This window comes from Chelonoidis abingdonii, chromosome 1 (genome assembly GCF_003597395.2).
Source record: "Chelonoidis abingdonii isolate Lonesome George chromosome 1, CheloAbing_2.0, whole genome shotgun sequence".
Lineage (NCBI taxonomy): Eukaryota > Metazoa > Chordata > Testudines > Testudinidae > Chelonoidis > Chelonoidis abingdonii.
This window is the reverse complement of record NC_133769.1, coordinates 210,706,146-210,732,703: the sequence shown is the minus strand read 5'-3', so window position 1 is coordinate 210,732,703 and position 26,558 is coordinate 210,706,146. Positions and strand designations below refer to the sequence as shown.

The window sequence follows — 26,558 nt, the reverse complement described above, 5'->3', positions numbered from 1 at the left end:
AGTAGAGGGTGGGCCTGGGTTCCCCCCAAACCTCCCAACTCCTGATCAGACACAGGAGGAGTTGACCCAGACTGTGGGAAAGATCACTGAGGTGAGCAAATCTGCCAATAAGCGCAGGACCCACCAAGGTAGAGGAGGAACTTTGTCACACCAAGTTTTAATCCAACTAGCTTGGGGATGGGAGCAGTGAAGCCTTGGTAGTGCTGGCTGTAAAAGGCCCACCTGGAACACCTGAGTAATTACTTGCATGGATGGCTCACAATGACATGCTAGTGATTGTTCAGCTATGACATGCTGCCATAGCTTCACTGCTCTAGTATGCGAACTAGCTTGTGTATATTTACACAGGATGCAATCATGCACTGTGACTGCAGTATAGACATAACGTACCCCCTGTCTCTAGCCTTTTTGGATAAAGGTTTAACCATATAAATTCATTTTTAATATATTGTATCTTAAGTTTTCTTCAGATGTTTAATACTAAAGCAAGCTGGAAACAGACTTCATTTCATCTCACTGGGCTCTCATACTACTAGCATCACAAGTGACAGTACTCTTTAGCAAAATGGTCTCCTCCAGCTTTTGGCTCAGAAATGCCAACTGTAACTGAAAACTTAAGTACATTTCAGAGTTTCCATTTATTCATAGAAGCAGAGAAAAATGGGTGCAGTTTCCACGTCCATGAAATTGGGTTTACTTCAGCAAGGAGGCACTGGTATCAGAGGGCAGAACTGGATTTGTAATAAGCAGCTATCATAGGCTGATCTCTGTAGATTATGTTAACAACCATTCACCTTCTCAGAGAGAGTGCATTTGTAAATTATTGACACAAATCTCTCAAGCATTCCATGGAACTAGGGCTAATTTTTCCCCTAAGATAAGGTAACTGTGATAAGATCTGGGAGCAATCTTTCACAGAGGCTAACACAATTTAGATTCACACAGCAAACATAACACTAGTTCTTCTCCACATAACCCAGCAAAACGAGGGATCCAAGTAACAGTCAGATCTGTCTGCCCCCAAATGGACTAAATTTCACAGTTTGGTTTAATAGCAGCTGTGATCCAGGAAGCTCTTTGTGCCAACTGGCAGGTGGCAGAGCAAGGCACAGAGTTTTAACAGGGATTCCCTGGCTTAAGAATATGCACATTAAGTTTACTAAAGAGTGGCATGCGAGGTCCTTTCTACCAAGAGCTAACTGCCCACTGGTCATCACCATTATTGCAAAATGTATGCAAGGATAATGTTTACGAAATTATGTCTCTGTACTGAAAATTACGTTATCAAGGTCTGTGCGTTAAAGAAGGTCACCAGAAGGCGATAAATAAGGTTCAGATTTTGTCACGGGTATTTTTAGTAAAAGTCAGGCATAGGTTGCGGGCAATAAACAAAAATTCACAGAAGCCAATGACCTGTCCCCGACTTTTACTAAAACTATATAGGAGGAGGTGGGGGAGAGGTAAACAGAGCGCTGCTGGGGCTTGCAGCTGCTCCAGGCCCGCTGCTGCTCCTGTGGCAAGAGTGACTGCTGCTGCTCCAGGCCCAGGGGGGATTACCCAATCCCAGCCATTGGTCTGGTAGCCCCAGGACTGGCCGCGTGGCTGCTACTCCGGCAGCCCCGGGCTCACAGCTGCTCCAACCCTGCCCTAGAAGTAGTCATGAAGTTTCCAGAAGTCACAGAATCCTTGACCTCCATGACAGAACTGTATCCTTCATGATAAACATGCACCTGTCAGCTATGAGGGAAGAGATGCTTATTTTTGTCTGGTCATGTGTGTATTGCATATAGCATATTGTCTGCTTCACAGTGGAGGACTATTTGCATTACTGAGCCTGGTGCTAATCGAGAGATTGTGAAATCATGAGAAATAAAAGCTTCAGGTGAAAAAAACAAACAAACAAACAAAACCAAAGCAGGGAGGATCATGTTTACAAGTAAAGACACAGCTTGTAGGGGTATAAATGAGATATGGCCTGGATCTTTCACCGAGGAGAGGAACTATCATTGGGTCCTGCCTTATGAAAGGAGGGTCACAGCCAACCTGGTTGGAAAATGCTGCAAAGAGTTTCAGTGAGCTAAACTTCATTAGACAAGAAAGTACTTTGTTAGTTAAGTCTAGGCTTTAGAATACAAGTTTTGATCTTATTTTACTTAACCATGTGTTTCCAGTACTTGGACTTGCTACTTCTTGAATCTCTATAGTTTAATTAAATAAAATTTTACTTGATTTCACTATAATCATATCTAAGTGCTGTGTGTGAAGCAGAGCAGTGATCTGAAGTGGAACTGGTAAGCAGCAGGGTACTGCTTCTTTTGGAGCAGCAGAACTGCAAATACTGCGAGTGTTCAGTGAGACAGGGCTTGACCACTCTGGGAGTGCACTCAGAGGGCTCAGGGGTTGGAGTGTGCCTATAGCTAACCTGGAGAGAGAGTGTGAGGCCTGCACAGGCCTGGAAGGTAGTGCTTGTGTTGCCCATGACCAATGGAAATGGGGAGCTGACCCCCAGCAGACACAGACAAGGCTTCTTCATGTTAAAGGCTGGTGGTAGTGAGGTGCCTCACAACCCTGGGAACCTCAGAAGTGCCACAGAAGATTACTGCTAAAGATAGCAAAGAACCGCTATACTGGATACCTAGTAACATCCAACTCCCTTCTCTGGGGGTAACAGCCTCACGTATGGCTCTGGAAGATAAAAGGCTGAATTCCAAGCTCAGTCAGGAGTAGAGTGAGAACTCAATATTGAAATAGTGGTTCTTTATTTAGGAAGACATTAAATTAGTGTCTCTCTTCTGTGCATTTCTTTTGTTTTTCTAAATGGGAATTGAGGATGCAAAGCTGGCAAAAGAAAAAAAAAAAAAAACACAGACCAAAGCCACAGTCACAAAACATTTGAAGTATTTTCCAAAATCTAGTTTAGAAAATGTTTCCAATTTTTGACTGGAATGTTTTAGCTTTGAAAATATGATTTTTCTTCCTCTCCTCATCCCCACCTTGCGCCACTGAAAAGGGGGAAGGGAGAAAAACTAAAAACTTTTCACATTTTGTTGGAAAAAAATAAAAATAAAAAAGTGAGCTTTTTTGAAAATTTCAAAAAAAAATCCAAAAACTGTGAAATTTTTATTTTTTAAAAAACTTTAATTTTTTATTAAAATATTTTTCATTCAAGAATTTTTGACAAGCTCTAATCACAAGGTACTGTTCGCAAAGAGCAAGGCAGAGGTTCTCAAACTTGTCGATAATGTAGCCCACACCTTATTAGACAGAGAACAGTCACAGAGACCACTTCATTTCTAATTCGCAATTGCAAAAATAGACTTGCTTACATAGGAAAATAATATAAATGAGCAACACATTTTTATAGCTGCCTTTTAAGGTGATTTAGCACTTGGGAAAGTTAGCATTGTCCAATCAATAAGCTCTCGCCTGACCATGAGCAAATACACTGCAGACCACCAGTGGTCCATGTACCGAAGTTTGGGAAGCTGTGGAGGAAGATATAAGCCTCCAGGAATCAGGCCAACATTCCACTTTCAGAAAAAACAGGCTCTACTGTCCAAGGCTGGGAATGAATATATAAGATAAATATACAACTGCCGCCATTTTTGCATATATACAGTCAGCACTGACAGGGCCAAACGGACTTGATATAAGCAGGTGCAATCCCATTCACTTCAACAGAGTTGCACCCCACTTACTCTGAATTTGGCCCCAAGTATCCTAGCTCATCACCCTGTAAAGTGCTATCCAGAAACAGGCCCTCTCAGAGGTTCAGAGGGGCCCGGGGCCACTTCCAGCTTTTGAGGCCCCTAGCCATAATAAAAATAAAAAATGACACATGAAAACAAAATAAAGCACCAAAACAAGAGTGAGACATAATTTGAATATTTTTTTTATTTAACAAATGCTTTTCTAGCCTTTTTCTGTGCAAAAAAAAAAATGTCTGTTATCAAATCACATCTCTTATTTGCCAAAAAATTAAGAAGTGTCTAAATTCGAGGCCCCCTTTGAGTTTGAGGCCCAGGCCAAATGGCCCTCCTGGGTCCCCCTCTGATTGGCCCTGTCTAGAATACAAGAGGCACTGTTATCAATTTAAAAAAAAAAAAAAAAGGTGTTTTACATGCTGCAGACACTCCTGTAAAAAGGAAATACCTCCAGCTTGTTTCATGGACAGTAAAATGTATGAAGAATAATCTTCTGGAAAATCTTGCAGTACATTCTGTTTTTCCTGGGAAATTATTCTACACGGCTGCAGACTAACCCTTCATTCAGGAAAAATAATACATACATGTACTTCCCTACCAAATGGAACCCATTTACGCTGATATTCATCACCACATTAGTGTCATCTCATTCGGTGTGCTATTTAATATCTCCCTTACCTTGGAGAGCTCCATAGAAATAGGAGGGGAAATAATTCAGCAGACATGCAGTACCCTTCATACCCAAGTGGTCGTTATGGGTCATAATCTCAGATCCATATAATTAAAGTCTCCTGTTATCCCTGGCTTTAAAAACACCTCCCTACATGTGGAAGTCATGTAACCAATCAATCTGGCAATCAATTTCTGCTTGAGTTTTAGAAGCAACAGCTCACTGTATAAGAAATACAGATAACAAAATTTAAAATAGATGCACTGCACTCAGTGAAGTGGAATGCTATTTATAATCCACCCTGATAGAGCAGGAGACTGGATACTTTGATGGGTGTGCAGCTTTTATTATAGACTGCCTACTTTCCCTTTTAAACCACTCATACAGGGGCTCCTTGTCTGTATATGTATACACACACACGTTTTATATAGATAGAAAAAAAGCACCATGGTAAGTGAAGGAAGATACTGCACAAGGTCACTATATGGTATGAGGCTGCACACTCATGAAAGGTTAAAGCAAGGGTAGACAACCTGCGGCATGCGAGCTGATTTTCAGTGGCACTCACACTGGCTGGGTCCTGGCGACCGGTCCAGGGGGCTCAGCATTTTAATTTAATTTTAAATGAAGCTTCTTAAACATTTTAAAAATCTTATTTACTTTACATACAACAATAGTTTAGTTATATATTATAGACTTATAGATAAGAGACCTTCTACACATGTTAAAATGTATTACTGGCACGACACGACCTTAAATTAGAGTGAATAAATGAAACTTGGCACAACTACATTGAAAAGTTGCCGACCTCTGGGTTAAAGGAACATCCAAAGTGTAAAGTAAGCTGGTACGGGCCAGTACAGAGGACAGGTAAGAAAAGGAGACTGACTGAGGAGGGAGAGAGAAGCCTGCTCCCTGCATAAGAATAGTTTAAACTCAGCTGTTCCCTGATGGTTCAGCTCCCAGGGCTAGGTGTCTGGCATCCTTGTTATTTCACTCACTCACAGTAGCTGGGGGAGGGGTCGAGGGGAGGGGTTTGACCATGGCAGAGGCAGTCCTTTTCGCCCCTGGGATAGGGATCTCTCCAATACTAATATACACAACAAATACAAACATTTGGCTGCACAGCTTAAATCCAGAGCTAATAAAACAGGTGGAAGGGGAAAACTCACTGTCACACTGGTTTCTCGGCTCCTCCCTCCCCTCCTCCAGCCAGGCTGCAGACAAGCTCTGCATTCCACTCCCACCCCACAGCCAGCAGGGTTCTCCTCTAGGCTCTAGCTTGCAGTAGGGAGACTGGCTGAGATACCTGCTGCTGCTGCCTGCAAAAGAACAGTTTAAACTCAGTTGTTCCCTGTGCAGTTCAGTGCCCAGAGTTAGGAGCCGTTTCTGGCATCTTGTTAATTTCATTCCCAGTTGTTGTTGGGTGTGTGACACCATGGCAGGGCAGTTCTTTTCTGCCCCCGGATGAGGGGATCTTCTAAACAATCAAATCAGGAACCATTTTCCAAGTTCAAATCTATCCCATTCCCTCCCCAGCAAAAGGATCATGGTTGTGATGTCCAAACTGCTTGCAGATCCTCTTGAAATGTTACTGTTAAAAAAAAAAACAAAACAAAGAAACAAAAAAAAACATGGAGAACATGGTGAAAGATAGTCTATGATGATAGGGTTATTTTGGGCAAAGCAATTTTGCTAAAGCAACTAAAGATTCACAGGGAAAGCAAATAGCTCCCATAGACAAAACTACAAAGGGATTGGAGGGGAAAACTGAATATTCAGGGAAATTATTGTGCCTCCTTTGAAAGAAATAGTAGTTTTCATTCCAATTCACCCTCTTTATATATTGCTTTAAACACCTGAAATGTCTTTAGGACATCGGGTGCAATCTCAGATCTCTTTTTGTTTTGTCTTGCCTGAAGACTGCAGAGGCTGAAATTGACAAAACTTTCTCTAAATATCTTGTATATTTCATGAAGGCTATTCCAGTTGTCCCTCATTCACCCCTGACTTCCCCCCACCCCACTCCCTCCCTGGGTGGCTGGCTGTGGTTTTTGCCTTGGTTACTTATTCCTTGGCAGACACAGCCCAGCAGCACCTTCTGGCTCTCTGCAGGCAGCAGCCCACAGGGGCCAGTTGCTGGGGTTGCTGCTGGTCAGTGGCAGGCTGCAGCTGCATTGTTTGTGACACATTCATACACATACACATACATACAGTCAGAGGGGAAAGTAAGCTGGTCCGGTCCGGCGTACCGGCAAGAGCCAGTATGCTGTGCTGGACCGCATCAACTTCCACGGTGGGGATTGAAAGGGTTCTGGGCTGCCCGCGGCTGCAGGCAGCCCTGAGCCCTTTCAATCCCGGCCATGGCTGAGATTTAAAGGGCTTAGAGCTCCCCACCGCTGCGGGCAGCCCAGAGCCCTTTCAATCCCTGCTGCAGCTGGGATCTAAAGGGCTCAGAGCTCCCTGCAGCTGTGGGCAGCCCACAGCCCTTTGAATCCCGGCCATGGCTCTGACAGCTGGGCTGTGGCCAGGATTTAAAGGGCTCCGGGCTTCCCTCAGCAGCAGAAGCTCTGGGCCCTTTGAATCCCTGCCCGAGCCCCGCAAAGCTCGGAGTTCCCCCTGGCGGCCAGAGCCCCGGGCCCTTTAATTTGCCCCTGAGCCCCGTGTAGCTCCCAGCCACCTCTGCAGCTGGGAGCCCCTGGTTGATTTAAAGGCCCTGGGTCTCCCAGCCACAGTTGGTTCCCCAGGGCCTTTAAATCTTGAGAGGCCACGCCTCTTCCAGATGAGGCCATGCCCCCCTCAGGATTCTGGCAGTACCGGTAGGTCCTGTAAGTTACTTTCACCCCTGGGAACATCATATCAACAAGACCAAAGCTCAAGAAATACAACAGGGTTAAGAATAGAACCCAAGTCTTCTGACTCTCCACCCTGCGCTCAAAACACTACCACTCACAAAGATCATGAAAAAAATCCCCCCAGAGCACACCATGTATAAAAAAAAGGATAAAATCCAGTGATATTAAATCATAAAGCTGCATCACTGCAGATTTTAGGAGTTTAAATCCTTACATCTTCATACCATAATATATATAAAAATAATACTCTGCATTTCTATTGCTCTTTTCATTAGAATATCACATGGCACATTAACACTTACCCAAACTCATATTCAGGGATTACGTTCCCCATTCCATTACAATGCAGCCACCTTTGGGCTGGAATAGAGCACCTATTTCACAATGTATGGCATAAGCAGCTAAAAAATACAGTATCCAGCTGACACTGTAGGAGGAATTTGAGGAGGGAGAATGTCATTAACTGGTTTTGAAAAAGGCAAGGACATGGGTTATCACTTTTACCCTTGTGTAAATATCATGGGCTCTCCAAAGAAACACGAGCACTTACCTGTGAGTACATAGTCATAGTGGTTCACATTGTTCAGTTTAAGTCCTTCATACAGCTCATGGAGTTCATCTGAATTTAACATCTGACCCTTCCAGTGAGCATAACCTGAAAAGGGAAAGCCAAATGGTTTATCAAAGCCTCATTCTATATTTAGGATCACAAATTATACCTGCAGGAATTGGTTCCCCCTTCACCCCCAAAATTAGTGTTGCTGTAAAAAATTAGACAGGTGAGTTGTTAACAGAACAGTTACATTCTCAGCATTCTCTTAACTCTCTTATCCTTCTGAAAAGGAACTGTTTGTTAAAGGGGCCATCCTGACCACTCCAGAGACTCAAGTTCTGCATGTATCAGTAAAGCAGGTAATGCATAAGCAGAGAATGCAAGCTTTCCCCTCTACAGCCTTCACCAACCAGCCCTGGACCTGGAGGTCAGAGGTAAGTTTTAGTTTTCTTAGATTATTAATATAACTTCTTTTATTTCATATTATACCAGTGCAACCTGACAGCAGCCAGACAGCTTGATAACGGACATATCTGCGGAGAATAAACTCTGCACATTGCAGCCACTCAGAATCTAGCATGTGCAGACGCGCAGGTACACACACACACACGCACACATACTTTCTCTCTCTCTCTCTATGTGCTAGGCCCGCTATCCTCACTGCATTATAATGGAAAAGAGGTTCTCCATTTAGTTTAGCAAACAGACTTATGTGCTTCAGTCTATCAGAACACAGCGATACGAAAGTCATATAGCGAGCAACTGCCACACTCCGTTGCACCTCACATCAGATACAATACCCTTCATTTGGTATGTTTAGCTGAAATCCTATGGTGAAGGAACATCCTATGACAGCGTTCCATTACAGTGACTTTATTTCAAGTAGCAGGATTTGGGGGATTCTGGAACAGCCCTGTGGGTATCAGTAGGGCTTCAGGAATGACTATTATGAGCAAAGAAATCACTTTCCATGCACTCTTATCCCCAGAAAGGTCTAAGAGTTATAAGTATGTATTTGAGGCTTGGCTCAGCACCCATTGCAGTCAATGGAAAGAGTTCAGTTGACTTCAGTGGACATCTGTGAGGGCCCCACAGTTTGAACACTTCCTACTGCCTTAGTCTGAATCTGCTGACTTTCAAAGCATGCTACCAAGCTCATCATCTTATTGGGACTATGGAGAGCAGAATTCTACTTGAGGCACCTTCTCCAGCCTTACCCTAAAAGGAGAAGAGATTTTAATTTTTTTTTCTTTTTTTTTTTTTGCTGTAAGCGTTAATTAAATTTGTTTTGGCTTTTCTTTTTATTCCAATTTCTGTTACTAGAGTAATCATCAAGGGTGGTCAATGCCTGACATAGGTACCTTTTTGTGATTTTGCTCCTATAAACCCAAATACATGCACAGTGGGTGAACCGCTGCATCCTGTTTGTCTGCTCCTCTCACACATTCCAACCTCAAAAAATACTACTTCCAGCCAGGCAGTGACTTGAGCCCTTGGCACTCTCTCAGTTATATGTCGGGTTTAGGCAGAAGTGGATAAAACAAGGGTGTGATTCTGCTCTAAGAAGTGACTAAACAAAAACAGCAAAGTTGTATGCCCCAATTAAGCAAAGTGCTTAAGCACATACCTAACTTTAAGCACGAGTTGCACACTGAAGTCAAGTACGTCAAATACCTTGCTCAGCCGGGGCCTTACTCAACAGATCAGCTCCCTGTGTTTGTTGGGAGTCATATCTGATGATGGCTTCAGTGATTCAAGTATTTTCTGCTTTTTTACTCCAGTTATCTTTGCAGAGCCAACCCAGGTATGTGAGAATGAGCTGTGCAGTGTGTTTCATTTTGCATATCAACAGAATTGTTTACCAAGTTCTAATCAGGTACACCTGTGTAAACCCACTGACAGCACCAGGGTAGCATAGGTATCACCAACAGTCTAATTTGGTCAGCAAAACCTTGGTTACTGGTGATGATAGGAAAGAACCCACTATGACCCTTACAGCCCAGCTAAGTTTGCAGGGCTGGCAGCCAGAGAAAGAACAAACATCTTTTTACTTGTAAAAAGAGTACATCCAATATAAAAATCACCCAAAAGACAGACAGAGGACCCCATTATGCCCAGGGCCGGCTCCAGGCACCAGCATTCCAAGCAGGTGCTTGGGGCAGCAATCTGCAAGGGGTGGCAGGATTTGCCCCCAAGCAGCGTGCCGAATTGCCGCACAGACGGCGGGGGCAGTCCGTGTGCCGTTAGGGTGGCATGCACGTTTCCGCGATGGCGGCAATTCGGCGGCAGCTTCTGTCTTCAGCTGGGAGACAGAAGCTGCACCGCCACAGACAGCAGCTGAACATAAGCTGCCGCTGAATTGCCGCTGCCGCGGAAACACGCATGCCACCCTAACCCCCGCTGTATGCAGCGGAAATTCGGCGCGCCGCTTGGGGTGGCAAAAACAGTAGAGCTGGCCCTGATTATGCCATCTGTACAGTTACTTTTCAGGACAGAATTCAGGCTGCTGCTCCTGCCACAATGGAGCACAACTGAAGGCTGTATATACGGGGGTAAAGCCTTCAGTGAAGTGCAGCTGTAGAGCTGGCTTAGCTAGCCCTGGGAGGATTGTAACACAATCCTCAGTTGGCACAGAGGTCCCTACACTTGCCCTCTCCCTGCTGCCAGTGCAGAGGGAACAGCTGCAGCAGGAGAATCGTGGCCAAGATTCCTCTCCACCACATGGATCTCAGATTGCAGTTTTGCCCCTTGTGGCCACCGTAAGTCAGAAGATCACCCAGGCTGCTTTAGCTGCCAGCTCTGCACAGCCATCCAATGAATTAGGCATTATGCCACCTGAGCACACCTCGCGCCAAAACTTGATCCTGTGCTTCAGGTGAGGATTTGATCTATGGTCTGAAACACTATATACTGAAGGGCTCTCATTAGTATAGTTATAAAAGGGAACAAAATATATTTCTGTATTTGCAGCCAAAAAGATAAAGGATGCTGTTTTGATGTCTAGTTTTGGAAGCAGCTGCGATGCTGCCACTGAGCTTGTGCACAAGCAAGTAGACTCTCGTCTGCAGAAGGGTCAGGAGATAAAGTGCTGCTCATCTGGGATGTGACTGAAGGGAGGCTACTGGCCTCAGCCATTTTTAGCAGAGCATGAAATTTGGAAAAAAAAAAAAAATGTAGCTCACTCCTTAGGAGCAATCCTGGAAAGAAACACAAGCTTTTCCTCTGAAGAAAGAGAATCTATGAAAAAAGCCAACTCCCTCAATGAAATAAAATAATAAGCTGTTAAACAGCCATGTTCACTGAGAATTTGGTTGGAAGCGGCAGCATCTGCAGGCACAAAAGTGAAGACTAGACAAACCACAGAGTGGCTACCACCACCATTCGCCAGGCCGGGTTTGGACCAGGAAGATAGTTAACAAACACAGATTTAACATATCTTAACTAATATTTTTAAACACTAGTGTTGATGGGTGTCAGGTTATGGCTGACTCCTGCCTCTTTCTCCCCCTCGGCAAGGCCCCTTTAAGAACTCATCCAGTCCAAAAGAAATTCAAGACAGACCTGACAAGCGGTCCCATTTATTTACTCTTCTGGGTGCATACTGGTCATCCAGTCTCTCACTCGACAGCCCAAAATAACAGCTTCTTTGAGAAACTAAACACAAACTTAAGTAGTGTCAACTGAGCACAGCCCTCCGCCCCCGCCTTTTCTGAGAGTCTGTCAGTCTCTCTCCTGCTTCTTGGGCAGAGTCTCTCCCAGGACTCCCTGCCTTGGGAATTTTCTCCTGCTTTTGTCAGGCTTCCTGGCACACCCCAGTTACTTTCTCCATCAGCCACATGCGGCATCTTCCTGTTGCCTTTTATATTAAAGCAGCGGATTCAACCCAGGAGTGGCTCATCCTGTAATCAGGGCCAGCATAGTCCCTGGCTCTTCAGATCATTGGGCAAAGTGTCCTATTACAACAGGGTTTCAACATCTTTAAGAATGGATTAGCTGCTTATGAGAGGCAGGGGGCAGGGAAGCCTAGGTTTGTCCACAACCAGCTAACACATTTTAAAGTTACCAAACGCTGTACACACTAGTCACATTTTTAAATAGGACTATATTCCCCAATCTAGTCTAGAGATCCCTTAGTGCAATTCTTCAATCAACCCTGTATTCAGTGCACTGCGTATTGTATCCGTTTGGAAAACTCAAAGTCCTGGCTGAGGAATTTGTGCTGATATCACGCTGATCACAAAATTTGGTGAAGGTGACATTATGATCCAAAACTCAGGGTACAAAATAGTGACCTTTTAATATGCCAATTCAAAAGGAAACTGTCAAATGGGCATATGAATTTGTGTATGGTACATTCAAGATTAATGGCCTATCTGAAAAGTTGCTACAAGAAAACAGTGTGTCTCGTCAGTCTCATTCAGGATTGGTTGCTAACTTCTACAGTCCACGGAGCAGATATAGTCATACCTGCTTGGTCTTCGTGGCAGAGATAATTTGCATTATATACATGCTTTGGACAGACCTGGTAATTCAAGCGGTGAAGTGATGAAAAGTTGCCGAGCTAAGCAAAATTACTCTGTGGCTTTTTGATCTGCTATCATAATTTCTCCAGGAAAAGTAACTTTTTTTGTCCATGTTTTTCATCATGGCAATCAGGGTCTCCCTTGATCAGCCAGAAGGCCATCTCACGTCAGGGTAACTGAAGGCACAGATTTAGAATTAGATTTCATGCCTCATAAGGTCCAAGGGATAATCATTACCCTTATTATTGTTTCATTAAATATCTTGAAAACACAGTGAACTGCAAAAGAAAGCAAAATCATTTATTTGTGCACATTTTGTAGTTCATCCACCTACATGTCACAGCCCTACCATGAAATAATATTTATATTTTGGCACTTAGCAATAAGAAAGTTCAAAGTTGCACATTACTTGACTATTCATGCACTTTATATAAAAAGGGGAGCCAAGAAAGCTTAGATAATAAACAATTTGTACTTAGAAAAATGATTGCACAACACTAGGGCAGACTGCACTACACTGATAACATCAGGGGGTGTTGGGTTGGCAGTACCTAGGTCAGTGTACTAATCTTTTATCTTTGGAAGCCAAATTCAATTCCCGGCTCACATTTTCCAGAAAGGAAAACATGAGCCCTCTCGTCCTAATTTCCTGCTAATGTTACAAAACCACCAAACAATTTTGCTTAATCAGAAGTTTCTGCTCAAGTCAAACCCAGGACTGGAACAGCAGAACACTGCAAATCAAGATAGAAGACTACATTTGCAGAGCTGTTTGGGAAAGTTTGGAGTAAACTTCTCCAAATGGTATCCAGCTCAAGTCAATGGTATAAGTCTCTCTCATTCATGAACACTGCATTCACTTTCAAGTTTTAGGGGTTTTCTTAAACGTAAAAGCGAAGTGCTTTTATAGCCATTCTTTTCGTCTGAGTGTGATTTCTATTTGAAACTCCTTATATTCCAGATTTATTTTTAAGCCACAGAAGTATCTTGGTGTGCGATATCTCTTGCCCTTCAACCCCCTATCATGATGTTTGAAGTCATGCCTCTCCAAGGAAGGGACCAGGTTAACCCGTCTGGATTAAAAAGGGACTGTGCCAATGAAGCTTTTGCACATATTTTCCCCTCCACGACTCTTTTTCTTCTTTAAAAACTTATTTATAACTTGGAATTGCATTATAAAACTCAAAACCAAAACAAGCCGTACCCCACGCCCTCCTGAGGGAACAGAATTTTTTCAGGGAAAAGACAGTTATAAATATATATTTCTTGCAAAGAGATATGTGAATCTCTGCTGTTTTTCCCCTTCTTTCCACCCCCACACTCTATATCACTACACACACATTATTCGGAAGCCTAAGTTTCTCCTCTAATGTTCCCCAAAATTGTACTGAGTGGCTTGAGTGAAAGCAAGACTCTTTAGAAAGCCTTAAAGGCAGAAAGAAGATCTTGTGTTTATGACACATGGCTGGCAGGAGATCTGAGTTTATCTCCAGCTCTGACACAATTCGTCAGGGAATTCTGTTAAATCACTTAGGGCTTATTTACACAGCAAGTTATTGTGCAGCAAATCAGGGTATGAATGTATAGCAAACCTGCTAGCTACACAATAACATCTCGTGTGGACATTGCTACAGTGTAGCGAAAGTCCCAGAGCGTGGTTTAGTGACTACACCTTCAAACAGCAGTACGCAAAGCCACACCCTGGGGTTTTCAGTATGCTGTTGTAGTGTCCACATGGGACACTACTGCACGGCAAGCAGACGCACAGCAGATTCACACCTGGCTTGCCGGACTGTAATTCACAGTCTACACTCGGCCCAAAACTCTAGCACAGAGTTTCTCAGTCTGTAGCTGCACACATGGTGGGATGCTGTGACACAGGGGAGAGAAAGATGGGTAAGGCACTATTAGAATATCTCACAGACCAGAGCTACCAAGAAAACCACAGAGCCTAATTCCCTTACTGTGGAAGTCAAAAGTTCCTTGCCTTTAAAATATAGGCTATTTCGCTGGAACAGTTTCAGGCATGAGATTCAGAGTGACAAAAAAAGGCACATTAAATACATTCTGCCAACTAATTTGCCAATCACTTCTAGAAAGGAAAGCAGCATACATGGATTTTTTTTTTTGAGTGCTAAATGAAGCCCTCCAAACTAGATTTGCATTCTTACATAGAAAGGGGGTTGTTGGACCAAACAATTTAAAAAAAAAAAAAAAAAAGGAGAGAGAATCTTTGTAAACCGTGTGACACTTTCTTTTATGCGCGCATGAAGCACAATGTTGTTTTAAGGTGAGTCACTTACTGTAATCATACAGTAAATACTCCTCACCAGGCAACACGGCAAACTGCTTCCTGGGGTTTTTGATTAAAAACACTACCTTGTATTTCAGGATCACCCGAGACGATAGAAAGCTGCATTTTCTGAGCAGTAATTGGCAATGATAATTTTTTGTTTTATTGATTGAAAATGAAAACAAAAATGGCAAGCACGATTCAGAAGATGAGACCCGTTAGTTGATAACAAATGACAAAACACAAAGAGATAACAAGACCAAGCTTAAAAGAAAAGGAAAGAGTGGGAGAGAAAAGAGTGAGAGAGACTGAAAGAATATAGGATCTAAAACAGGGGTTGGCAACCTCTGGCACGCGGCTCGCTAGGGTAAGCACCCTGGCGGGCTGGGCCAATTTGTTTATCTGCTGCATCAGCAGGTTCAGCGGACCGCAGTTCCCACTGGCCGCGGTTCGCGGACCCAGGCCAATGTGGGAGGTGGGAAGCCACGGCCAGCACATCCCTCAGCCCGCGCCGCTTTCCGTCGCCCCCATTGGCCTGGGACGGTGAACCAGTGCCAGTGGGAGCTGCAGTCCGCCGAACCTGCCAACGCGGCAGGTAAACAAACTGGCCCGGTCCGCCAGGGTGCTTACCCTGGTGAGCCATGTGCCAGAGGTTGCCAACCCCTGATCTAACTGTTCTCTCTGGGATGTAGCACTCTCTTATAACTTCACGAAAAGGCAGCTGAATGTCAGCTCTTCAACAGAAGTTCAGCCATTTGCCTTTCTCACAACAGTGCAGCTGAATGGGCTCTCAAGATCTTTGCCTGTAAGAAAAGGCAACTCTGATCTTCCTCACTTCATTCAGTGCAACATTTGACTCTTGAAAATTGCTACAACATACAAATAGCAAACTAACTTGGCAATCAGCGCTGAGTTCCCCACAACAACAAAGGTGCTGTTCGCTTGATTATCTGCATTTGACTGTATGCATGCATGGCTCAAACACCAGGAGGCAAATTATTAAAAAAGTTGTGTTTTTTTAATCTCATGATTCTAAAGGCAGTCTCATCAGTTTGAGCTCCTGAGATTGTCAGTACTTCACCCTTTTAGAAAAAAGAATCGCTAATTTGTTGTTCCTCCCACCATCACCAAAAGCTGCCAAACTTCCCACATGGCCAATCCCCTCCCCACTGGCAAGCCTTTCCAAATTCCTTGGTGACACTACTAAAAACAACTAATATCCCTGTGTCCATTTCAAGAATCTGATCATGCTATTGATAATTTAATGTGCTGGCCTTCAGAACAGCTTCCCTTTAACTTTATGGGCTAATTAAAATCTCACTCTCTTAACACTCCATAAAATTAATTTATTCTTGAAACAAAAGCAGTAAAAAACCCTAGATGAAATCCCCATCAATTAACAACATTTAGCTAGCTATTGCAAGCAAATTTGTGACCACCTACATTTCTGGAGTTTATAACAATTTTATCAAGTTATCAAAATACTGAAAAACATTATTGCACCAAAAATGTGAAAGGAATTTAAATCAGCTCTATGTTTTTTGGACTCTAGTGATACGAGAGCACTTTTGTACTGGTCAAACGCAACCAGCCAACTCAGCAGCTTTTGGTCAGGGCCAAGTGTATTTGAAAGAAATGTTCTCTATGTTTAATTGTTACTCCCTCCACAGTTTCCCCAGATGACCAGCATACTTTGGCTTCCTAAATGCTCTTGGGATATTGTTTCACCATCCTGATCTTGCACCAAAGAGTGAACCGCTGATTCCACTGAAGTCTATGGCAAAACTCCTAAGGACTTAATAGGCCAGGATTTCACTCAATGCTTCCTAACACCTTGACTTATTCTTCCTGAAATCAATGGATTACACAAGGTGAGAGCAGAATTGGGCCCAGGGTCTAGATTCAATGAGAGAGACATGTTTCAGTGCTTGCTCTTGGAATTTCGTTGGCAGTTAGTTGAGAGCACTAATTTTGGTTGCTCTAAGAGCCTTCCACACACTGCTTCCAGCAGTGTTAAAAATATCCCAACTGATGCAATCTTTTGACAGATGTTAAAAATAGGGCTGTCTATTAATCGCAGTTAACTCATGCAATAATTTAAAAAAATTGTGATTAATCGCACTGTTAAACATAGAATCCCAACTGAAATGTATTAAATATTTTTGGATGTTTTTCTACATTTTCCAAATATATTGATTTCTATTAAACACATAATACAGAGTGTACAGTACTCACTTTATATTATTTTTATTACAAATATTTGTACTGTAAAAATGATAAAAGAAATAGTATTTTTCAGTTCACCTCATACAAATACTGTAGTGCAGTCTCTTAATTGTGGAAGTGCAACTTACAAATGTAGATTTTTTTGTTACATAACTGCACTCAAAAACAGAACAATGTAAAACTGTAGAGCCTATAAGTCCACTCAGTCCTACAGTAACTCCTTGCTTAACTTTGTAGTTATATTCCTGAACAATACTACTTTATGTGAAACGATGTTAAGCAAATCCGATTTCCCCATAAGAATTAATGTAAACTGGAGTGGGGGGGAGGGGCGTTAAGGTCCAGGGAAATTTTTTCACCAGAAAAAAGACATATATATTATATATATAAAAAAAATTCCCCTCTCACCCCTATGGGTGGTATGTATGTGTCTTCCTCAACCTCGGGTCCTCTACCAGAGGCCTGGGAGTTTGAGGGTTCTGCGCAGTATCTTAGCTGTTCCTAGCACTGCACTCTTCTGGACAGAGAGCTCCTGATGTTGTTCTGGATCTGTTAGAGCCACTCACCCAGCTTAGGAGTCACAGCCCGAGTGCTCCTACCACCACTGGGACCACTTTGGCCTTCACTTTCCACATCCTCTCTAGTTCCTCTTCAGGCCCTGGTACTTCTCCAGCTTCTCTATATCCTTCTTCTGATGTTGCTGTCACTTGGCACTGCTATATCTATCACCACTGCTGTCTTCTGGTCCTTGTCTAATACCACCATGTTGGTTGATTGGCAGTACCTGCCTGTCCGTCTGGATCTGGAAGTCCCACAGAAGCTTAGCCTGCTATTCTCCACAACCTTCTGCGGAATCTCCCATCTGGTCTTGGGAGGTCTAGCCCATACGCTGGCAGATGTTCCTGTACACAATGCCAGCCACTTGGTTGTGCCGTTCAGTGTATGCTGTTCCTGCCTGCATCTTACATCCTGCCACTTATGTGTTGGCTGTCTCTGAGGCCTCTCTGCACAGTCTGCACCTTGGGTCCTCTCTAGTGTGATAGACCCCTGCTTCCATGGATCTGGTGCTCAGTGCCTGTTCCTGTGCTGCTATGATCAGTGCCACAGTGCTGTCTTTAGTCCAGCCCTTCCAGCCACTGGTAGGATTCCCAATGTCAGCCACCTCAGCTTCTGTCGACGGTACATCCCATGCATGTCTTGTCTTGCCATGGCACTTCTTCTGCTTGGTCTTCCTCCATGTCTCTGCTGCCTCAGGCATTCTCTCAGCAGCTCATCTTTGGGGCATCTTACTGATGTACTCCTGGATGTCTGGGTTTCGTCCGGACAATGGCTTTGACGCTCACCAAGCCCTGCCCGCCTTCTTTCCGGCTGGTATACGGTCTCTGGGTGGTTGGACTGGGTGGAAACCCGCGTGCATTGTCAGGAGCTTCCGGGTTTCACATCGGCAGCTTCCATGTCCTCCTTTGGCCAGCTCACTACTATACAGGCAGGCGTATTTGATGACTGGCAGGGCGTATCCCATTGATGGCGTGGATCTTGTTCTTCCCACTGAGCTGGTGCTTCAGGTCCGTGTCTTATCCTTTTGTGATACTTGGATGTTGCTGTCTTCCTTGCCGTCCTCATCGTGTTTTTCCATGTGACTGTGGGACGCCATAGGTACTTGTAGCTGGTCTGTATGTCTGCTATGTGGCCCGCTGGTAGTTCCACCCCATCAGTCTTGACTACCTTCCCTCTCTTCACTACCATCCGGCCACACTTCTCCAGTCCAAATGACATCCCGATATCCTCACTGTAGATCCGCGGCAGGTGGATTAGCAAGTCGATGTCTCGTTCATTCTTAGCATACAGCTTGATGTCATCCATGTAGAGGAGGTGGCTGATGGTAGTTCCACTCCTGAACCTGTACCCGTATCCACTCAAAAACAGAACAATGTAAAACTGTAGAGCTTATAAGTCCACTCAGTACACACACACACACACACACACACAATATAAGTTTTAAACAAGCAATTTAATACTGTGTACAGCAGTGCTGATTGTGAAGCTTGGTTGAGGTGGTGAAGTCAGAAGGCGGGATATTTCCCAGGGAATGTCTTACTGCTAAATGATGAACTAGTAGTCGGATGAGCCCTCAATGGTTAACATGTTGTTAATGTAGCCTCACACTCTACAAGGCAGCACAAATGGAGGGAGGGGAGACAGCACGGCAGACAGAGACAGACACACACACCCTGTGTGTGTGAGAAAGAGAGATGCAAATTGCTCCTTTAAGTACGCTGACCCCTCTCTAAGTACGTTGCCTTTTTAAGCAGATCAGCAAATTGAGACAGCAGCTGCTGCCAGCAAGTTCCCTCCCTGCTGAGCCCTGTCTTGTCTCCCCACTCCCGCTCTAAGCAGATGTGGTAAGCCGGGGGCAGGAGCAGCGGAGAGGGGTACACTCTGACATTAGCACCCCTCTTCCACTCCTGCCCCTGCACAGCAAGCAGGAGGCTCCCAGGAGCAGCTCCAAGGCAGAGGGCAGGAGCAGCGCATGGCAGTTGGGGGAGGGACAGCTGAACTGCCCAGTAATTGATAGCCTGCTGGGCGGCTGCTGCACAGGGAACTTAGGGGAGCAGGGAGTTGATGAGGGGCTGCTGGCCCACCCTGGTTCCAAGCCCCACCAGCTAGCTCCAACGGGCTGCTCTTTCTGTAAGAAGCTGACAAAGCAGGCAGCTGCCAAACAATGTTACAAGGGAGCATTGTGCAACTTTAAATGAGCATGTTCCCTAATTGATCAGCAATGTAACAAAGAAACAATGTTAACCAGGATGACTTTAAGTGAGGAGTTACTGTACTTCTTGTTCAGCCAATCCCTAAGACAAACAAGTTTGTTAACACATTTACAGGAGATACTGCTGCCCTCTTCTTATTTACAATATCACCTGAAAGTGAGAACATGCGTTTGCATGGCACTTTTGTAGCTGGCATTGCAAGGTATTTACATGTCAGATATGCTAAAAATTTGTAAGCCCCTTCATGCTTCAGCCACCACTCCAGAGGACATGCTTCCATGCTGATGATGCTTGTTAAAAAAATAATGCGTTAATTAAATTTGTGACCGAACTCCTTGGGGGGAGAATTGTATGTCTCCTGTTCTGTTTTACCCACATTCTACCATATATTTCATGGTATAGCAGTCCTGGATGATGACCCAGCACGTTTGTTTTAAGAACACTTTCACAGCAGACATGATAAAACACAAAGAAACGTGAGATTTCTAAAAATAGCTTCAACATTCGATCCAAGGTTTAAGAATCTGAAGTGCTTTCCAACATCTGAGAGGGATGAGGTGTGGAGCATGCTTTCAGAAGTCTTAAAAGAGCAACACTCAGATGCAGAAACCACAGAACCGGAACCACCAAAAAAAGAAAATCAACCTTCTGCTGGTGGCATCTGATTCAGATGATGAAAATGAACATGCGTCGGTCTGCACTGCTTTGGACTGTTATCGAGCAGAACCCATCATCAGCTTGGACGCATGTCCTCTGGAATGGTAGTTGAAGCATCAAGGGACATATGAATCTTTAACGCATCTGGCACATAAATATCTTGCGACGCTGACTACAACAGTGCAATGCGAACACCTGTTCTCACTTTCAGGTGACATTGTAAACAAGAAGCAGGCAGCATTATCTCCTGCAAACTGTAACCAAACTTGTTTGTGTGAGTGATTGGCTGAAGTAGGACTGAGTGGACTGGAGATTCTAAAGTTTTACATTGTTTTATTTTTGAATGCAGTTATTTTTGTACATAATTCTACATTTATAATTTCAACTTTCCTGATAAAGAGACTGCACTACAGTACTTGTATTAGGTAAATTGAAAAATAGTATTTCTTTTTTATTTTTTACAGTGCAAATATTTGTAATAAAAAATAAATATAAAGTGAGCACTGTACATTCTGTATTCTGTGTTATAATAGAAATCGATATATTTGAAAATGTAGAAAACCTCCAAAAATACTTAAATAAATGGTATTCTATTATTGTTTAACAGCACAATTAATTGTGATTAATTTTTTTAATCACATGATTGAGATTGTTTTTTAAATTGCTTGACAGTCCTAGTTAAAACAAACAACTTTCTAAAAAAAAGCTAAGAATTCTCTTTGTCCATAATTTATATGCTCTTAAATGCTCTGATACCACCTGCAGTTAATAGGGATTTTTCTACTATATTATGCACAACAAAGCATAAGAAAGACAAACCTAAAGAGCCACTTTGCCAGTTCTCACAACTGTCATAGCAAGTCTCACAATACTGGTGTTTCTCTTCAAGGCCCAGTAAGTGGAATCATTAGATTATGCGAGAATCTAAACTTTCATTTTTAAAAAGTTTCTAGCCCTCATGGATCCAGAGAAAAGCTTGAAAATGTGATAGAAATGCACCCAAAAGGCTCACTAACCAGAAAGCAAATACAAACTCAAATTGTATTACCTTAAAAAATAATACACCATTTTAAGCCACTCATATTTGGGGGGGTCCCGCTCAGGAGTTTTGAGTGTTTGAGGTTAGCAATAATGGAATAACGATAAAAGAGGCAAGTGACTCACTGTACAAGTGCCACCTCTGGAAATTCCTCCACGCTCAGATAACCTATGTTGGTGATGCAGTATTTGTGTTCTATTTCACTGCCTAATGTCTTATATTGACATGACAGCTCCTTATGCAGTTTTACTTCTTCTAAACTGGCTAACAACAAAAAAAAAAAATCCATCCACCATTAAGTAGCAGAATGGAACGCATTACATTTAAGCTATGTCTACATTTTAAAAACTGCAGTTGTAGCACTTCCGTGTAGCTATTTACTACAGCAACAAGATAGGTTCTCCCATTGCCATTGTAAATCCACCTCCCTGGGAGGCAGTAGCTAGGTCAACAGATGAATTCTTCTGCCAATCTAGAGCTGTCTACACAGGGACTTAGGTCCGCTTAACTACGTCACTCAAGGGGTGCAAACTTTTCACACCTCAGAGACGTAGCTATGCTAATACAACTTATCACTTTAGACCAGCCCTTAGATTTAGGCCTTTATTCAAAGTCTATTGAATTCAGTGAGCTTTGGCTCAAGCCTTGAATACTGTTGTATTGTCTTGAATCCAAAAGGAGGAGAACACAGAATGATTGAGCTTCTTCCCAATAACATGCAGTCAGGCTGAATGAGTGTTTGGTAGGCCTAAAGTCACCAGAGTGGATGCACAATAATACTTCAAGAGCATGCATGTGTATTTACCTGTGTGGTTTGAAAACTGGACAGAATTCACAGGATCAACTTCAAATCCCAGAACCTGCAACACAGAATAAAAGAACACTATTATTATTAAAACAGAACTTTCCTCAGAATGCCACTCATAACATAAAATGGAAGACAAAGGTTACCATGGTCTGTTACTTTAAATCACATTCTAAGCTTCTAAATGTGTAAGAGCTGAGTAACCAGTGTTAAACATGCAGTTCTTTAGTAGAGGAAGGGGCATGGAGAGAGACACACGATGGACCCACCAGAAAAGTGGAGCTCCATATCTGAAAGAGAAGATTCGCCTGAAGGCCCCCAGGCAGAAGCTAGTAGAACAGCATTCTTAGGGTCTGAAGTAAGTCTTGTCCAGGCAATGCCATGACTACAATTCAAGGGGCCAAATGAATATAAAATGAGGGGGAGTAATGGAGGGTGTGAGGAAAAGAGTTCTCATAGTTCTGGAAGAAAAAAGAACAGAAACTTTTTCATAAATTTTAAGGGCAGTGTAGCAGGGTGGTCACCCCGCTCCTGCCCTAATGGGGCTGAAGCGGCCCTCAGGAGGGCTGTGGCAGAGAAATGCTAGGCTGATTGGGGGCAGCAGCCACAGGTGGGGCCACGCCTCAGTCAGCCTACAGCTGGCCCTATAAGAGGGCTGAGGACCAGAGAGATACTCTCTCTAGCTCCCTAGAGAGAAGGACGTGGCTGCTTGGGAAGCTGAGAAGGGTACCTAGGGTGGAGCAGTGCTGGAGGAGGGCAGAGGGAGCTGAGGAGCTCCAGCCTAGTTAAGCCCCAGGCTGCAGGCTAAGTTAAGGGCCCACAAAAGGGTACTATGGCTGCAGAGAGGCCGCCCAGGAATAGGCAGAGGCAGCTGGTCCAACCCCCCTTGCCAGTGATGAGTGATTAACAGACTGCTGTCTGCCCCAGTGAGCGGGGGCTAGATGATGACTGGCAGTAGCCACTGAGGCAAGGTGGGTTTAGAGGATTGTGGGTTCCCCAGGGAGGGGAGATCCAGATTGTGGGTTACTGCAGGGGCAGAACCCCAGGGCAAACGGCCCTGGGTCCAGGAGGGTCATGGGGCCAGTGGCAGGTGAGACACTGGTCTGCAGGGGGCACTCTGGGCTGGAAACAGCTAATTCCCGAGACAACCAGTAGGAGGCGCTGTGCCAGCAAGCCTTTGCCTCGCCATAGGCAGACAGGACTGCTGTGATCATCTAGTCTGATCTACCGTACAACACAGGTCATAGACCTTTCCCCAAATAGTTTCTGTTTGACCAGAACAAGATTGTTGTTCCAATCTTGATTTTAACGTTGCCAGTGACAGAGAATCACCACAACCCTTGGTAAATTGTTCCAATGGTCAATTACTCTCTCTATTAAAAATCTATAACTTATTTCTAGTCTGAATATGTCTCCCCTCAACTTCCAGCCATTGGATTGTGCTAGATTGAAGGGCTAGATTCTTCTTCTTCTTCTAGCGTTTGCAGTGCTTGCTGACCCACCTAACAGCAGTTTCATCAGCACAATGAAGGGCCCCAAGGCCACTATGAAATCTAGTTGGTTGACATTTGTCAACAGCAAGCGCCATTGACTGACAGAGACCACAGTGACAAAGTAGGTCGTTGCGCAGACCCCAAGGGCTAGACTGAAGAGCCCATTATCAAATATTTGTTCCTCATATAGGTACTTAGATTGTAAATCAATAGACCTCTTAACCTTCTCTTTCTACGCAGATGAGCTCCTTGAGTCGATCACTATAAGGCATGTTTTCTAAGCCTCTAATCATTCTCAAGGCTCTTCTCTGAACCCGCTCCAATTAATCAATGTTCTTCTTGAATTGTGGGCACCAGAACTGGACACAGTATTCCAGCAGCAGTTGCACCAGTGCCAAATGCAGAGATTGAATAATGGGTCTACTTCTACTGAAGACCTCCCTATTTATATCCAAGGATCACATTAGCCCTTTTGGCCGTAGCATTGTACTGGGAGCTCCCATTCAGGTGATTATCCACCATGATCCCCAAATCTTTTCCAGGGTCTTTTCTGAACAAACACTGTTTGCCCCCAGGTTTAAATTTCACAAGCTTTTATGAAACTCAAGACCATGAGAAATGATTATTTTTGAGATTTTACTTTGATGGCAAAAGGTTAATCCAATAGTGGCATCTTAATTAAAAAAAACCTCACAAATAAATTTCCTTTGCAATATTTGCAATCCAAATACTGCAGCAGCCAAATATGTTCTGATTGCCTAAGATGGGGTGGGGGGAGAAGCCCAAAGTAAAAATGTATCTCCTTTCCCACCTCCCAGTTAAAAATAATCTGTTGCGTTATTATTTAAAAATACAAGACTGGGGAGGGGGGAAAAATCAGTGAAGAAGATTTTTAACTTGGCACTAGAAATAGCTAGCAATAACTATATTTTTTTTATCTGGTGTTCAAGCCATGCTACAGTTTTATCCACCACTAAAAAATCTAATACAAATCTGACAACAGTTTGACATTTAGTGTTTTCACATCCTCTTTGCTATAGATAAAATTTCTCCTCAGAAGAAGAGCTGCTATATATGGCTCTGTGAGTCATGGGAGACAACAGTAATAATGCAGAAATAATCGTGTATGATCCATTTTCAGGCAATTTGCTAGAGGGTAAATTGAAGCTTTTGCCAGTCACGCTCTTCACTGGGAGGCACATCTCTTCCTTGTCATCAACAGCGTAACACCCTCATGTAAATCAATACTACATGAGCAAGTCGTGCCAGCAATAAGACTATCTGAAACACGTACATACACACAAAACTGGCAGCAGGCCTAGAGCAACAAGAGGCTGGAGGAATCTGCTGCAGATGATGTTCTCTCCTCCCCTCAGATACTGTGCAGCTATAGTTTTACAGACCATGTTAGACTTCACATGGGGTCACAGAATCAATCTATTACAAAAAGGCAGGTGTTAGTGTGCAACTAGAGGAAAAAAAGAATCCAATACTAATGCTAGACAGAAAAGTGGATTAGTGTAAAACTGGTTTGATTAAAAGTATGGGGCAGATATTACACCTGCCCCAGAGTCAGTTTGTGATTTTTTAGCTGTGTTTTTGTCTCCAATGCATCTTTCACACATCAACAGACAACAAAGTGTCATCAAATGTACAGAGTAAACAAACTAAAAATAGATACAAAATGTTCCCTAATTTCTTTCAGATATTATTTGGGCCACCCAGGATAACAGTAGATAAATATTGTAAAGGAATGCAAAATTTAAGAGAGGACCTGTGTAACACAGATAGGCCAAGGCAGATATTAATACCTCTGCGCCTGACCACCTTCTCCATATTTCCCCAATGGAGGTCAGGTGTACAGGTCTCTGCTGAAAGATAAGAACTAGCTGATTGTCATGGTTACTGCGAGATGTTTGTACAGAAAACAATTTTAGCTTTAGTGTAACATGTGCACTAGTATGATCCAGATCTGTTGGAAGTGAAACCTAACACCTGAGAAGGGGGAGACTGATTGCTGACCCAATCAACATGAGAGCAATGAACATCTGTGGAGAAAGCCTATGTTTACTGTCTAGACTAGATACAGGGCAGAAACTTACAAAGAAAAAATGAACTCCAGGGTGTCCAGAAGATTGTTACACTCTCATATCCTGTGCCCAAAGTGGGGTGAAAACTGCTAGTCTGCAGGAGGAAAGAGTGGGGCTCATGGAGCCTGGAATGGAGCACCTGTGTTACCAGCAGTCAATGGGTGAGGAGCATTTCCCTGGTGGGCACAGAGAGGGCTCCCTGCCACTGTAAGCAGGTGGTACCAACTCACCTCAGACACTTCCGAACAGCGTCACAGCCTGTTTCTCTCTGGAGTGGGAAGAATTTCAATCTTATGAAGACATATCCATGCTAGCTCTATGCTAGCATGCTAAAAATGGACGTGTCGCTATACCGGTGGTGTAAGGTACAAGAGGGGCTAGCTGTCCCGAGCACAATCCCATCAGAGATCCTAGGTACATACTTGTGTGTTGAGCCCCTCCTACTGCACACACTGCAATGGCTATGCTACCATTTTTAGCATACTAGCTCTATCAGATGAAGTGCAGGTATATCTCTGCCAGCTGGAAATGACACTTTCCAGCTCCAGAGTAGGCATACTCTCACTTTTCTAGGTTCAGCACTTCTCACTGCTCCATGTTAACAACTAAAGGCATTTGCAACCAGTGATGAGCTGCCAAAATATTAACAACAGGTTCCCTCCTCCTCACCCCATGAGGGGGTTGTGGCTGCTGCCTCCCCCCAGGACACCTGCCCCATCCAACCCCCTACATTCCTTGACGCCCCCCCGGGACTCGTGCCCCATCCACCTCCCTTCGCTGTCCCCTGACTGCCCACTGCTGCTCCCATCCAACCCCTCCTCTCATTCCTTATGGTCCCTCGGGACCCCTGCCCCATCCAACCACCCCTCCTCCCTGTCC

General features: G+C 43.8%; 1 protein-coding gene across 1 annotated transcript in view; it reads right to left on the bottom strand.

Annotated features, from left to right (window-relative positions):
• PDXK (pyridoxal kinase) overlaps nt 1-26,558 on the bottom strand; it is an 80,608-nt gene that overhangs the window by 28,694 nt on the left and 25,356 nt on the right. The window contains exons 2-3 of the mRNA XM_075074051.1: nt 22,097-22,151; nt 7,780-7,884 (exon numbers count right to left, since the gene is read on the bottom strand). Of these exons, the coding sequence (XP_074930152.1) occupies nt 7,780-7,884; nt 22,097-22,151 (160 nt within the window). The remainder of the gene's footprint in view (nt 1-7,779; nt 7,885-22,096; nt 22,152-26,558) is intronic.